Source organism: Talpa europaea (assembly GCF_964194135.1).
Source record: "Talpa europaea genome assembly, chromosome: 16".
Lineage (NCBI taxonomy): Eukaryota > Metazoa > Chordata > Mammalia > Eulipotyphla > Talpidae > Talpa > Talpa europaea.
Genome location: NC_140084.1, coordinates 22184879 through 22200772, shown reverse-complemented (window position 1 = coordinate 22200772; position 15894 = coordinate 22184879). Strand labels below are relative to the sequence as shown.

At 38.8% G+C, this 15894-nt stretch overlaps 1 protein-coding gene across 2 annotated transcripts in view; it reads left to right on the top strand.

The window, feature by feature from the left end:
* Positions 1–1739: 1739 nt before the first annotated feature.
* Positions 1740–15894, top strand: part of LONP2 (lon peptidase 2, peroxisomal) — a gene marked incomplete at both ends in the record, with an annotated part of 80825 nt that continues 66670 nt past the window's right edge. The window contains 4 exons of one of the 2 annotated variants that reach the window (XM_084257656.1): positions 1740–1972; positions 8911–9145; positions 12156–12287; positions 13395–13517. In XM_084257656.1, coding sequence (XP_084113782.1) covers positions 1740–1972; positions 8911–9145; positions 12156–12287; positions 13395–13517 — 723 coding nt within the window. The remainder of the gene's footprint in view (positions 1973–8910; positions 9146–12155; positions 12288–13394; positions 13518–15894) is intronic. The other variant, XM_084257657.1, reaches the window with a different exon arrangement.

The following is a 15894-nucleotide window of genomic DNA, read 5'->3' as shown; positions in this document are numbered from 1 at the left end:
AAACAGATGTGTCCAGTCCAGTGTCCTCCCCACCCCGGCAGCAATGGTCTTGAAAATAAACTTATAAAGTTGGTTTTGAATCAGACAATTTGCATATGGAAAAAACAGCCTGTGAATAGGAGGGGTTTGCTGGAGCAAAGAGACTGGCAGCAAGGGCTTTCTAAAGGATCTTATTTATTTCCTTCTTTTTTTTTACCACCTGCCCAAGACAGTCTAGTATCTAAGGTCAGAAGGTGCACAAGATGGTACGGACGGTGCTCAGGATAAGAGGGCTGAAGAACTGCAAGGCAGACCTGAGAAATTTAGGTGACGCATGCCCTGTGCTCCTTCACGTTTTCTGCTGAGGTTTCTTTCCTTCTAGCTCCTTCTAGTTTCATACCGTCACCAAATAATCAAGTAATCAAGGTGAATCCCCATGAAAGACACATCCCTTGTGTGATCTTTCTATCAAAACTAAATTAAGGGCCCCCCTAGTGGTGCAGCGGTTGAGCGCTGGGTTGCGAAGCTGCCCGCAGCCTCTGCAGCACCGGTTCGATCCCCGGCCACCGGGCGAGGGTCCCACATGGCGTGCAGATGTCTCCTGCTGCCTGCTGTTCCCCTCAGCAGTGTAATTCATCGGTCTGCCTGTTCTATTCCCCGCTCTGGCTCTGGTGAATTCTCTCACCCTCCCGTGCTTCTGACTGTACCCAGTGCTTGTATAAATAAATTAAAAAATAAATAAATCTTTAAAAAAAAAAAACCACTAAATTAAGTTGATCTTGAGAAAATGCGAGATAAACCCAGACTGAGGGACATTTTACAAAATAAGGACAAACACTCCATAAAAAGTACCAAGGGGGGAAAAAAATGGAGGAGACACAACTAAGCAAAAAACGAAATCATGCCCAGAAAGAAAGACCATGTGTGAGGAAACTGGCAATTTTTGAGTAAGATCTACGAATTAAATAACAGCGATGTTAGTCTCCTGGTTTTTATAATTGAACTATGATTGCGTAAGATGATAACAGGCGAAGCTGGGTGAAAGGTAAATGCAAATGAGTTACCATATTTTGGCAACATTTTTGTGTATTGAAATCAATTCGAATTAGACATTTAAAACACTTCAGGTAGGGCCTCCCCTGGTGGCGCAGGGTTGAGCGCTGGCCTGTGAAGCTGCCCGCAGCCTCTGCAGTGCCAGTTAGATCCCTGGCCACTGGCGAGTGTCCCACATGGCGCACAGACCGCTCCTGCCACACCCGCTGCTCCCCTCAGCAGTGTACTTCGTCAGTCTGCCTGTTCTGCACCCTGCTCTGGCTCTGGTGAATTCTCTCAGCCTCCAGCGCTTCTGACTGTACCCAGTGCTCGGATAAATAAATAAATCTTAAAAAAAAATTCAGGTAGATGTAATTGCAACAGGGTCGCCCTTCCAAACACACCCCAGGGGACAGCTCTAAGAGTAAGCCTGGCTGGAGTGAAGACCCAAGAGGTGAAGGGACAGCGGGCTTAGTGCGCCTCCTTTAGCGTAAATACGACCCGCGTCATACCCGGCGGCGCCAGGAGGGGGCAGCGCAAAGCGGCGGTATTTGACCCTGGACGCGGGCCGTAGCGGCGCCGGAAGTGGCGGCGGCGGAGCCAGGGGTGGGGAGCCGGGGGGCGGGCCGCGGCGCAGGGCCGGAGGCCAGCGGAGGTAGCGGCCACCTCGGGCGAGCGGAGCTGTCCGGGGCGCCCCTGCGGACGCCCCAGCGCGAAGGGCTGCCGCCATGTCGTCGGTCAGCCCCATCCAGATCCCCGGCCGCCTCCCGCTGCTGCTCACCAACGAGGGCGTGCTGCTGCCCGGCTCCACCATGCGCACCAGCGTGGACTCGGCCCGCAACCTGCAGCTGGTGCGGAGCCGCCTGCTCAAGGGCACGTCGCTGCAGAGCACCATCCTGGGGGTCATCCCCAACACGCCCGACCCGGCCAGCGACGCGCAGGACCTGCCGCCGCTGCACAGGTAGGCCGGCGACGCGGCCTCGACCCGGGACCCTGACCCGCTTCGGGGGCCCCTGGCGCGGCTTGGTTCGACCTGTCCAGTTCCCCCTCGTGTGAGATCGGGGTGACACAGCTACCTAGGGCTGTTTAATCATCGTCCATGAAGCAGTAAAAATTCCACCGTCAGCCGCAGCTGTTAGCAGTTTGATGCGTTGCCCTCCCCGCCCCCCAGGTCTGCAGACCCTAGGTTTCCTGGCCCCTCAGCTTTGTTTTCCTATCTTCCCTTTCTCCCCATTTTTTTGGTCCTCTAAGCTGGGACAGCTGTTACTCCACAGGTTTTCTCTTTCCGAGCTCGTCCTAAACTGCACCTCCCCTTCGATTCGCTTTTGGTGCCTTTCTTCCACACCCCCAGCGTGTCCCATGGCCTCCCTTAGGTACTTCTCTTTTCTTTCTTAAAGATCTATTTTTGTTTGTTTATGCATGCAAGAACTGGGGTGTAGGCCAGAGGAGGGGGGGTGGGGAGGGAGAGGATTCACCAGAGACAGAGTAGGGAGCAGGATAGGCTGGAACTCAGTGCTTGATAGCACTGAGACTTTAATCCCTGTGCACCCACCAGGGATGCCCTGTTTTTTATTTCTTGAATGGCGTGTTCTGCTCACATTCTCCCTTGTTCCTTTCTGGAACTTTCCTAGCTTCTCATTTATTTTTCTTGTTTTACCTCTTAACATTTCTCAAGGCCCCAAGCTTACCACGGCCCTGGTTGTGTGATACTGGGGGAGAGACCCCACCTGTACCTGTTTATTGGTCTGTAATTTGGAAGGTAAAAGCAGCCATCTCTTTGGTGTGTTAGGAAGATTATGCAATCCTCTTTACGCCATGTTTGATAGCTGTGTGGTCCTTACTAGACCCTCTAGCAACTTGTGGCTATAGAGCACCTGAAAAATGGCCCTTCCAAATTGAAATACTAAAAGTTTTGTGGATTATTAAGTTAATACATTTTATATATTAAATATTAGAACTATAATATTTTGAGTTTGGGGAGTTAAATACGAACATTTTGCCTGTTTCTTATTACTTTATCATGTGGCTACCAGATTTACACATATAAGTCTCATTTCTATTGAAAAATGCTGATATGTTCTCAAAAATGCAATTATTATCGTCAAACTCACCTTCCAGTCCCCTCCCCAACCCTTAACTCTTCTTGAGATGTTTGCAACTTTTTTTCTTTTTTGAGATAGAGAAAGAGAATAGAGAATATCTCTCTCTATGCCAGAGAGAGATAGAGGTAGAGAGAGAAGGGTAGAAAGAGATTATTTTAGAGAGATTATTTTAGATTATCTTAGAGAGATTATCTTAGAGAGAAACAAGCAGAGAGACAGTGATACAGTGATCAAAAAAGATAAACATGCCATTTGCAACCACATGAATGGAGCTGGAAGGGCTTATGCTAATCAACAAAACAGAAGGAAAAAGAAATATCAAATGGTGGGCCTCCCCGGTGGCGCAGCGGTTGAGCGCTGGGTTGCGAAGCTGCCCGCGGCCTCTGCGGCGCTGGTTCGATCCCCGGCTGCTCCCCGGCCACCGGAGGAGGATCCCACATGGTGCGCAGACCTCTCCTGCCACCCGCTGCTCCCCTCAGCAGTGTACTTCAGTCCTTCTGCCTGCTCTGCTCCCCACTCTGGCTCTGGTGAATTCTCTCACCCTCCCTTTCTTCTGACTGTACCCAGTGCATGTATAAACAAAACAAACAAATAAAATAAATAAATAAATAAAAACATGCCTCTATTAAAAAAAAATATCAAATGGTTTCGCTTACAGGCGGGATATAGGGAAACTGAAGAAAAGGTCATGGAAAAGACAAAACCTGCAAACTGATCATAGATCTGAGGCTTACAACAGGGAAGGGGGAGGGAGAAAAGGCAGAAGCAGGAAGAGGGACTGTAGAAGCACAGGGGACTGTAGTGATGGCTCACCGGTTGCTATAGCAGTGGGTGGGAGAACCTGAGGGGAGAAGTCAAATATTGTACAAAAATGAACGATGATGTAAGAAAATAAATAAATTTAGGGAGAGAGTGATAGAGATAATAATGGAAACATAAATAAAAGTAGAGAGAGAGAGAGAGATTTTCAATTTATAGCCCCTTCTTCACCTGCAGTTATTCTTTCATAAAGTTAGAGATTCCTGACTCTGAATTGATTTTTGGAGGATTTAGGCAGGAAAATCTTGTGACTACATTTTTTTAAGGAGACTGTACCTCTTTTCAACCCTCCTAAAACAGAAGAAAATGAAAAAAATCTTAATAGTTCACTGTTAGTCCACATTGTGGAAGCCTCGTTCTTCTCAAGCACAGTTCCTCTCTGATCTGCTGTGATTATTGCTTGGGAAACATTGGGCAAGTTTCAGGCAACTCTGTCTTAGATTTTGTACTAAGGCAACTCTGTCTTAGATATGCCCCTATTCCTTAAGCCTCCCATATTTTTTTTGCTTTCTGTGCCCATGCCCCTAATTGCCTGTCGAGGTAAAAATGGTCTTGATTTGATTTTTTGTTTTACTGCCATTGTGCATATGTGCATGGTGATAACCCATGGCCATACTATGAATTTGAGAAGTAAATTTAGTCATAATTTAAGTTTGAATAATGACTGTTAGTATTCTGGCAACATTTTGGAGGGTTTTTAACTTTTATATAAATTCCTGAAAAACAATGATAACTAAGTTCTCCTGCCTGGCCGTAATCACTCATACTCAGTTGATGCATAATCTTGTCCTTGACATTCAGCTTGTTTCCTTTCTTTTAAATGAATACCAATGTCAAAATTTAATCATGAAAAATTAGAAAACTTTTATTGCAAGTTCTTCATAGAACCCCGGCATAAGGCCCCACCAGACCATCTATAACCTAGAGTTATTGGCTACTTGAAAAATCTGTGTAGAAAGAATGTCTTTTTATTTTCTCTAATGTGACCTTTAAAATATCCTTTACTAAAAAAAAGTTAATAGTGTATCTATATTGAGTTATCTATAGCATTATTCTGTTTTGATACACAAATCTCTTCTTTCCCAGTTACCTGCTTTCCAGATGGTGGTACAACTCCAGAGGGAAGGCAGGGGCCTCTGCTCAAGGCTCTTTTTCTCCTTTATACCATCCAGGTGACACTGTCTCAGTCTTCAAGGAGTGGCTGAAGTCATTTGTTCCCCTGTGTTCCTTGTCACATAAGGTAGCAGGGCCAGACCTTGACTTACTTGGATCTCTTTCTTTGCTGTTTTGGACAGCACAGCGCCTTTCTGCTTTTTAGTGGTTAAGCATGTTGTAAGACACTGGAATCTTTTTAAAGGAAGAGCTTGGATTATCCCTGCAGGGTAGAATTTGGCTCCCATGCTACCTCTGGACACCTTGGACTATATTGTGTTTTTAGTGGCTTCTAAAGTGACCCATTGCTTACTCAGTGAAAAGGGATAATTTAGTGCTACCTGTATATTGCCCTTTCATTCATTTCAAGATGATTATCTAGAATTCTCCAGGGTACTTGGTTGTATTTCCTCATAATGTTCATTTCTCAATCCCTCCTCATTGTTATTTTAGCTGCTTCATCATCTGTGAGACCCCCAAATTAGTTTCATTGCCATTTATCTAATAAAAAATGAATGCTGCATATAACAGATGGGAGAGTTTCATTGTTTGGATCAACTCTTTGTTCATGCAGTACACCTACTTGTATCTTAGCCATTAAAAAATTATTACTTGATAATAAGATTTTAACATTTACTCTTTTATGTTAGCAAATACGTAATGAACAGTTCTACTTAAGTTTTCCCAAATCTGCATTAAAGGAAGGTCTGTCTGCATGTGGCATTTCTTAAATTTAGAAAAAATTTTAAGAAAGGAGTGGAAATCAAAAAGTTTGGAGTTGTAAAAGCCCCATCTGTTGTGGAACTTGGGGTTATCCTAATACACGCCTTCCTAATTTCTAGATCATTGTTAATATGATAAACTTTGCCAAAAATCATCAAAATTCCAAAAGATAAGGTGACAAGACAAAACTAAAAAGATGTTTTAATTAATTTTGTTTCCAAAGCTTTTGTAGAAGTGCTTCTCTCTATTAAGTGTCTTAAGATGTGAACATTAGATGTCGACTATAGATACATCAGTATCTCAGTTACTTTAGAAGCTGTGTTAGTTACTAGTGCATGCAAATTCATATTATCCATTGTGGTGAGAAAAGAGTACAATTGGTTATGAAAACTAATTCAGGTCCCCTATTGCTATTTCTTATCCTCACAACTGTGAATAACTGACTTGTTTACCCTTTTTGAACCTCAGTTACTCTGTAACAAGAAGATAAATGCTACCTTCCTCACAGTGGGGAAAGGTGATTTATAGTGAAATAATACTTAAGAAATCCTTTTTTAAAGTGCGTAGCAGTAATCCTTTGTGTTAGTGTTAACATTTCCCAAAAGGGTAGTTTTAAATGTAAATATCACAAGTAGAGGTTTTGGGGAGGCCCCATATTCTTTCAAATAGGCTGAGCTGAGCTAGCATTGCTACAGAAAGGCCTTGGAAGATTGAAGATTCTAAAAAAAGAGCGAGACGGAGGGAGGGAGGGCTTTAAAGTTTGAAGAAAATTAAATATTTGGCACATAGAAATGAGTTTAAGATATTTATGTAGTACTCTCATCTTGAAAACTGCTTTCCTTAGTAGTACTACTTTTAGATACCCCCCCCACTGCACTTGATGGATAGCCATTGGATAAAACAATATAACTCTGAAAGTAGATCCCAGTTAGAAGTTTCCAAATTCTTTAATCTGTAAAATATCACAGTATTAAGGTATAGATTTCAGTGCTGCTATCTAAAAGGAAAGAATACCATTCATCTGGATATGTAAATTTGAATCTCTTGCAAAATCAAAGGGTTGCTTTTTGATTATGCCTAGTAAAACATATCTTCATAGAACTGGGATATTTAGAAAGATGATTAACTTGATATAAAGCTTATTATGTATCAGAGGGAAAGCATTAATTTTGTTTATGCAAGCTCTATTTTATATGTATAAAATCAAGAGCCCAATATACACTAGAACTTGTATAAAATAACATTAAACATGGTCCTTTTTCATAGAGTTCTGCCCACAAAATGTCTGTCACTAAGTACTGTTTGTAGCCAGTCTATCAGTTCACAGATCATGTTTTTCATTAAAATAGTCTAGTCAGCTGCAAGTGATTTAAAGTTAAGAACCAGTTGATTTATAACATTTTTACACATATTGTTTCATTTGGAGAAGAACAGTATAAATCCACTTTAATCTTGGAACATTAAGTTTGGAACATCTTCTTTTTACAGTTAGCAAAATTATTTGATTTACTTTGTAAGGAAATTCATTTTTAGTCTGACCTTTGCGTGGTGACACAGCCCAAATAGTGAAACATCCCCTCATTTGGAGGTTGGGATTATCTCATCTGTCTCCTGGTTTCTCCTTGGTTCTAGATTGTAAACCCTTTAGGCCAAGGATCCGGCTTCTTGTCTGTTGACATTTCTTATAGAAGGAAATGTGAACTTCTTTTGCATTGTGTAAGCATTGGCGAATGTCATCTGCCATGAATTATAGTATCAGTTTGTCTCTTATTAATGTAATGCCACTGACTTTCTAAGGATATCTGAATTGGTTTTCAGGAAGTGGGAGATATCACCTGTTACTGTTTAATGACTGAAGAAACGCAGCCGCAACACAAATTACTCAATAATAATAATAATTGCTAAATCATTTCCAGTTTTTAATGTGGTTTTTTCCTCCCTAAGATGTTTGTCTTCCTGATTTTTGGTTTAAATCCGCTTTTACCCCCTGTTCAATGGTGGTAAAAAAGATGGAGCTAGCTCAAAAAACACTGAGTGGCAGAGGGAAGCCAGTGGTTAATACATAATCTACTGAATGAATAATAAGGATGTGATCAAGAACTAAATACATATGAAAGTAAGCAAATGCACTATAATATTCACATACTGTATTTGTGATTTGGTATATTTGAGATGGGCAAATGCAATATTCTAGTATTACCATTCCCAGGGTGTTGAGAGCTTTAGTTGCTTTAATTCTTGTTTATTTTCTCAAATTACCACCTTTCCTGAAGGGAGGAAATATCATTTTAGTTTGGAATCTAGAAGTGTCTCCTGAATGTTGCTTTTTCTGTTTTCTCTAACTCTGGCTTAGTTTGGATGAGACTTCCTTTCTGTGACTTTAGTGTATATGTGACTTGGTCAGAATTGGTACATCCTGATGAGGAGCTAAGACTTAAATAAAAATTGCCTTTTCCACTAGATTTAGATGAGGTGATTACCACTTAGAGGAGAACTAGGTTTCTACCTTCTTGAGGTATAGGTCTTTATCTAGCTCTCTGTAGTCGGCGACTATAGCCTCTACTATTCAGCCCCCACATTTAGAAAATCAGTGTTCAAGGGTATAGATGTTAATTCCCAGATGTTGATGGTAGTTTGTGATAAGATAGATATATAGAAGTTTCATAGCTTAATTGTGTAAAAATCTGGCTTGATATAAGTAGTAAAAGTGGCCTTGGATCAGATATCTCAGGTTGGTTTATCTCATGCTATTTATATTTCAACTTGTTTAAGATACTAATATTTATTCTGGTATAACATTGCCTCGCTCTCAATTGGCAGTATTAATTTAAGCTAAGTAATTGTCAACTACTTTTAGGTTGTTATGCTTAAATCCAAATGTTTAAGAATTTCTGCCTAATTCCTTAAAGAAGAACTAATACTTACATGATGTCTGCTTTGCCCGTAGCTAATGATGGTGACCTAACAGAGTGTGTACTCAAATGCTTAATTAAATAGAGAAATAATTGGTTTATGCTTTAAATTAATGAGTTTCTCAGAAAAGCCAACTCTTTGGGAGATGCCTCTGCTTTACCACATTGAGCCTCTGCTTTGTGTTTTTCAGGATCGGGACAGCCGCGCTGGCAGTGCAGGTTGTGGGCAGCAACTGGCCAAAGCCCCACTACACTCTGCTGATTACGGGCCTGTGCCGTTTCCAGATTGTACAAGTCTTAAAAGAGAAGCCATACCCTGTTGCTGAAGTGGAGCAGTTGGACCGGCTGGAGGAATTTCCCAACACCTGTAAAACGAGGGAGGAGCTAGGAGAACTCTCAGAACAGTTTTACAAATATGCAGTGCAAGTGAGTTGCTTTTAGTTTTTCCTCAAAACTCTTTTTTTCTTCAGTTCCTTTGTTCCCCTAAAATGCAAACATTTTGTTGGCTAGTGAAGTTTTAAGGCAGCATATGCTTAAATCAGTTAATAATTTCAGTTTGCTTATGTCTGGGATCGTACCTAAATCGTTGTAAGACATATTCGCCAACCTTTTCTAAAATTTTTTCCAAAGAATATTTCCAGAGTTTTCCATATAACTCTTGGTGTCTTCAACCCATATGGTTATTAAATCTAAAAAATGTTAAAATTTAAGATAGTTCATAGAAGCTTTTTGTCACCAGAGTACCTAGGCCTCAGGTTACCTTATACTGTTCAGAAGTCATTTCACACTGCACCTGGCAATAACTATGGAATAAGTTAAGTCAGAGTTAGAATGACTTCAAGTATGGTTAAAACATGGATTAACTGCAAGACTGTAAGAGAAGCACACTTTAAGCATGCTTTAAGTCAAATCTTTGACTCCTTAATTCTGGGTGTAAAGGATTTTTTGGTTAACTCTAGATTAAACAGAAAGCTCTTTTTATGCCCCATTCTGCTTCAAACCTTATTGAAATACATTATAGTCTTCTACTTTTTAATTGATGTAACCCAGTGACTATACCGATCTGTGAATATCAGGTATTATCTGAAGGGCTTGTTTATAAACACCATTGATCACTGAAAAGTGTGCAGAGTGGATGCTGGCCTAGCATTGGAAGCGGCACTTTGCTAATGTGATGAACACCAACAAAAGAAATGCGAAATTTGGAACTGTAACTAACTTCAATGGGGGCTGAAAGAAAGAGCTTACACTGTTGAGAGAAGCTTGAGCTTGAGAACTAGAGTAAGTGAATGTTATTTGGGAATGGAGATAGAGGGGTAAATAGTTTTTCTTCTTCTGGGAGGGTAGCATTCCCTGGGTCTTTTTCTCCTGTTGGATATAGCTTTACAGTTTCTTCCACTTTGCTGTTTACTTCTCCCCACTATGAATCAACAGATATATTTAAACATGTAAAGATTCTGTAGTGACATTAAAGGGATTTTTATAGAAAAACAACCATAAATTTTACTACCATCATGCGTCTGCTTTAAATTTTATTTGTCTCCTGGTCTTGGTCCATATTCACTTTTTTGTTTTTATATCCACACCTAATTTTCAGATTAAGAACTTCTATAATTTCATTGAGTTGGAATATCATAATTTTATCATTCCTCTTTTTAGGCATTAACTTTGTTTTCAGTTAATGCTTTTACCTACTTCTACATTCTTTATCAATAGACTTCTTCAGTAGCTTCCTGATTTTGTTTCAGTTTCTTCTATCTTTAACCATCCTAAGCCTTTCATTTAAAAGTTCTCCTAAGGCTTTCTTAAAATTCTCTCCTAAGTAATGTACTTTAATGGTTCTAGGATAAAATTCACATTTTTTAGTGTAACATTAAGGCCCTTCTGAACTCTAGTTATTCCATAGTTCTCGCCACACTGTACATCAGAGAGCTTGACTTACTGTTATTTCATGTCTCTGTGATATTTCCTTCTGTTCTCTCTACTGGGAATGCTCTCCTCTGAATTGTCAGGTTCAGCTTCTGCGTCCCCATCTGCTGTAGGCTTTTACTGCTCCTTTGCCAGGGCCTCCCTAACCCCTTCTGCATTTCTGTTAATAAAATGCTTATATTGAATTGAAATTTGTCTTATAGGTCTGTTTGCCCTACCAAACTTTAATTCATTCCTGCTTTAGCCATCTTGTATGGAGCGGTATATTGTTTCTGACAAATGGTTTGTACATAGCATGTGCTTAGATAATGAATTTTAACTGTCTTAATGTATTGGGATGAATTCCTAGGAGAGTCCTCAAATTCTAATATCTACTTTTCCCACCTGAATAGCTTCGTGATAATTATGCTTTATTTAACTTCCTGGACTCCAGCCAGGTAATGGATAGGTTCCTGAATTACTTTTAAAGAGGTTTGATTATTACTGGCATGTGAAGTCTTATTTGAGTGACTAAATGATAATTTGGTACATCATTTGTGAATTAGTCAGTGCGACTGTTTTGCTGTGTAAAGTACTCCAAAATCTGTCACATAGCTTAACAAAAAGTGTAGTTCTTACACCTGCTTCATGCCTAAAACTAGCAGGCTTGGTAATCAGCCTATTAGCAACGCATAGGGACCCAGGTGAATTAGAGATTAATCCAAAACATGCTTCTGTTATGCTGAGGCAGAAACAGGAAATGTGGCATACTTTTCAATGTGTTTTAGTGCTTCTGTCCAAAAGGAATTGTTACTTTCTCTGTTTTGTGGGCTAAGGTAGGACTCCTAACATGTTCTCAGAGGAGGTGAGAAAGTGTGATCTTACCATGTGCCCAGAAGAAAAGTAGATTGTTGTCAAAAGCCCAAAGACTGTCACAGTTCCTGAAAGCTTGCCTCAGGCTTACTCTGGCTTCACTCCTTGATATACCTAGGAGGTTATTCTTATAAAAAATCATTCACAGTCAGTGCTTACAGTCTACTGAACCCAAATATTCCACTAAAAAACATTTCAAATACCAATTGGTTAACATAATACAATCAACTGTGTTCAGTTTCCAGAATTTGATAGTTGCACTGTGATTATGTAAGAGAATGTTAACTCAGAACAAGGGTCAGGATGTCTGCAATTCACTCTGAAATGTCAGCAGTAATAAATAGTGAGCATGCGCATGTGTTTGCATGTGTCTGCGTGGGAAGAGAGAGAGAATGGGGCAAAATGTTAATTGGTGAATTTAGGGAAAGAAGATACAGGAATTTATTTACTATTGCAAACTTTCTATGAATTTTAATTTTTTTGATGAAATTTAAAATAAGATCTCAAATTTACAAAGTCTTTTTATTAGGTCACACAGGCAGCCTTTTAAAAATGACTCTGAGGCCCAAACTTTATAACTCTAAGTGAAAATCTGATTTCTTAATTCATAAATAATGTACATTTCATTTAATAAGACTTTTTTTTTCCCTTGTAGTTGGTTGAAATGTTGGACATGTCTGTCCCTGCAGTTGCCAAATTGAGACGTCTTTTAGATAGTCTTCCAAGGGAAGCTTTACCAGATATTCTGACATCAATTATCCGAACAAGCAACAAAGAGAAGCTCCAGGTACAGTGTTTCCTTTTTTGAATGCTCTGTCACTTTCTATGTGGATATAGATCATAAATTGTCATCTTCAGGTAAGAGATACTAGATCCTGGAAACTTAACAAAAGTAGTTAAAATGCTTTACACTTAAAATAACTTTAGAAGTCACTGTTTTACTTTTTTTTGTACTCTATTTATTCATGTAGTCAGTATTAGTAGTCATGAGAAAAGTTTGTTAAATAAGAGAATACTAGAAAAGGTAAATATTTAATTTCACTTTAATATATAAATACACTCTGTCTCCCTATTTGTAGAGTTGTGATCCTATCCTTTTGTACAGTCTTGCTTTATTAGACTTCTTCATGATGTTCCTTAACAACCACACCTGCATTATCTGTGATTTACAATCTCAGTTTCTTTAAAGCAAAGTAAGTGTTAAAGAGACCTAATAATAATCCAAGCATAGACTCTTAATTTGTATGTTTGCCCACCAGAGTTTTCTTGCACACTTACTTTTATAGTATTTTTTAGCGGTCTGCTTTATTGAATCTTCGTAGAACATTTAATTAAGTGCTCATTAAAACCACCCTCCTTATTTTTATCAGTTTAATAGTTAAGCCCAACCATTATAGTAGCAAGTGCAACTATAAATAGTTGCACTTATATAAATAGGTTGGGGATATACATAAGAATTCAGTTCAACAGGTCGGGGCAGAAGAGAGCAGGAAGACCGAGGGTTAACTTGGCTGTGAGCATTTACAAGTATGTCTTCCAGAATGGAGAGCATTCGTTAATCAGAGAAACAATTGGTGGAGGTTGGTTAGGCGTGCTTTCATTCACTTGTGTCTGTAAAAATTTAATATTTAAACCTAGAGTTTGTTTAGGCCTAATATGTAATATTGCTAAATTTTGGACTTTAAGAGAATAATTCCCAGAAAGAATTGATGTGTTTTGTTCTTTCTCTTGGAGCAATGTATACAGCTTCATTTTTAAATGAAAACTCAAGGTAATTTTTTTTCTCTTTCAAGATTCTGGTATTCATGTCAGATGGCCTTGCTGATTTAATATAGTTAATTTGGTTGTGTTAGCCTAAGGGACGCGCTGCTAATTGACTCACGTTTTTCCTTAGATTTTAGATGCTGTGAGTCTGGAGGAAAGGTTCAAGATGACCATACCATTGATTGTCAGACAAATTGAAGGCCTGAAATTGCTTCAAAAAACGAGAAAACACAAACAAGATGATGATAAACGGGTAAATATTTCATTAAACATTTCTTCAGTTTCCCAGCTTTTATGTGATATGAGATTCAGGTTTGTTTGTGGATGGGTTTTCTTGTTTTTGTTTTGTTTTGTTTTTTAAGAAAAAAATATTAGGGAATAAAGAAAGGAAAAAAATTCATCATCTCTTCCCACTCAAATTACTAATAAAATTTTGAATGTTGATCTGTTTCCCTCTCATCCTTTTTTATGCTTGGAGTCTTTCTTTTCCTATTTTTACATTTTACATGCAAACAGTTTTGTTGTTTTGAGAGTTTTCAACATTTTTAAATTAGCAAATAACTGTGAAGATTGGCTTTGAGTATAACATTTGTTTTCATTGCATGTAGTATTAGGAACATACCTCAAAATTGTTTCCTGAAACAACTGTATTTCAGTATATTATGCCATAATTTGGCTGGCTTTTTTATTTTTATCTTAGAAGTTTTGATTTTCATTTGGTCAAATGCCTAGTCTTTTCCTATCATGTAAACTTCAATTTCCTCTATTCTCCACTGATTTGATAAATATCCACTTCCCTTTCAGTTTTCCTTTAGTTGACTTTTTTTTTAAAGATTTATTTTATTTCTACAAGAACTAAAGTACAGGCTAGAGGTGTGGGAGGGAGAGAGGATTCACCAGAGACAGAGTGGGAACAGAACAGGCAGACGAACGAAATACACTGCTGAGGGGAGCAGCGGGAGAGACAGGAAAGGTCTGCCACGCCATGTGGGTTGCTCCGCGGCCAGCAAGGATTGGACCCATGCTGCAGAGGCTGTGGACAGCTTCACAACGCTGTGCTCAACCGCCTGCACCACCAGGGAGGCCCTTTAGTTGACTTTTTTTAAGTCTTTAATTCTTTAACCCCTATGTCCTTTATTTTATCCTGTTAATAAGTGAAGACGGCCTTTGTCTTTTCCCACAAAGAGCTTTTTATTTGACTAAACACTTATTTAATAATCCTCCCAATTTCATTGACTTGTGATACCTTCATTATCATATCTCACATTTTTATAGATGATGGAGTCTTTCTGAAATCTGCCTTGAACTGTTGATTTTATTATTGTTATATATGGGCAGAATTAAGATCAGGGACATATTTGATGTGGACAAAAGTGGAAATGGCAGTTCTCTGAAGGCAGTTGGAGATCTTGAAGGCTACTGAACATAAAATGGAGAGATGAGAATAATGTTAGGGCTTTGATGGATGATCATCAGCACAGTGTTCCTTTATCAAGGAGAATATATGGTAGAAAAAGAAGCAGAAGTAAAGGATTCCTCCTTGGTGGAAATGAAGAAGGAGCAGTGAAGTAGACTGAGGTGAATGGTTGGTGAGCTAGGAGTTTCAGGTGTCTGCTGTTCTAGGATACAAACACAGAAACCTGAATTATTTCTGACTTGAGAGCAAATCCTTATCATTAACTCAGTTATTCATTTTGTGTGGGAAGAAACCAGTGCATTCTCTGCATTGGGAGACACAGAAAACCGCAGCCCACTAGCAATACAGATTAGCATTGCTTAAAAAGAAATTTGTTCAAAGTTGCTCCAAGAAAATTATCAAACAAGTGACAAATTGCTCTTCCACTTTCTCATACTTTATAATGCTTTATTAATTTTATCTGCGAATGAAAGTATATATTTGGTACTTGTTTTTATAAGATTACATTTTTATTTACTACTTTGCTTTTAATACTTTATATTTGAATGTATTAAATAGATAATTTCATGGCTATAAAAATAAATTCTGAGGCTTTTAAATTAAATGTCAGGTAACATGGGCATTGGTGGTTTGGTGGAGGGAAAATAAATTTAAAAATGATGTGCAGTTATTATAAAAATTTCAAAAACTTAACAATTTGAGTTACTAATGTGAAGTCTTATACTACTTTAACCATTTTAATATTGTGTTAAACTATAATGTCTCTTATGTGTATGGCAGAGATAACGCTGAGTTGTAAAATATACATCCTCAATCTTCATTTTCATACATTTTCATTTCATGTTATTTTTTATGACTGTTCACTAAACATTTAAGGACTTAATGTAATCATGTTAAAGTTAAAAATAATAGTAAATACCAATCTGTCATTTTGCTCCAGTAATGGCAGGAGTCAGTTCATGTTACTAATGAGTTGAGAATTTCAAAAGAGCACATAGGTAGTTAAAATATGATGAGGAGATCATAGGGGAAGAAAACATAAAGGCCAGTTGACTTGACACAGAAGATGGTATTGGATTTCAAAGAAGAGTTTTGTCATGATGGAGGCAAAAGTCAAAGTACAGATTACTCAAGTAAAAAGAAGAAGGGGAAGTAGTGGTTAAAACCATGGTTGCAAAAGCAAGAACACCCCAAGGAGGGAATAAAATAGTAT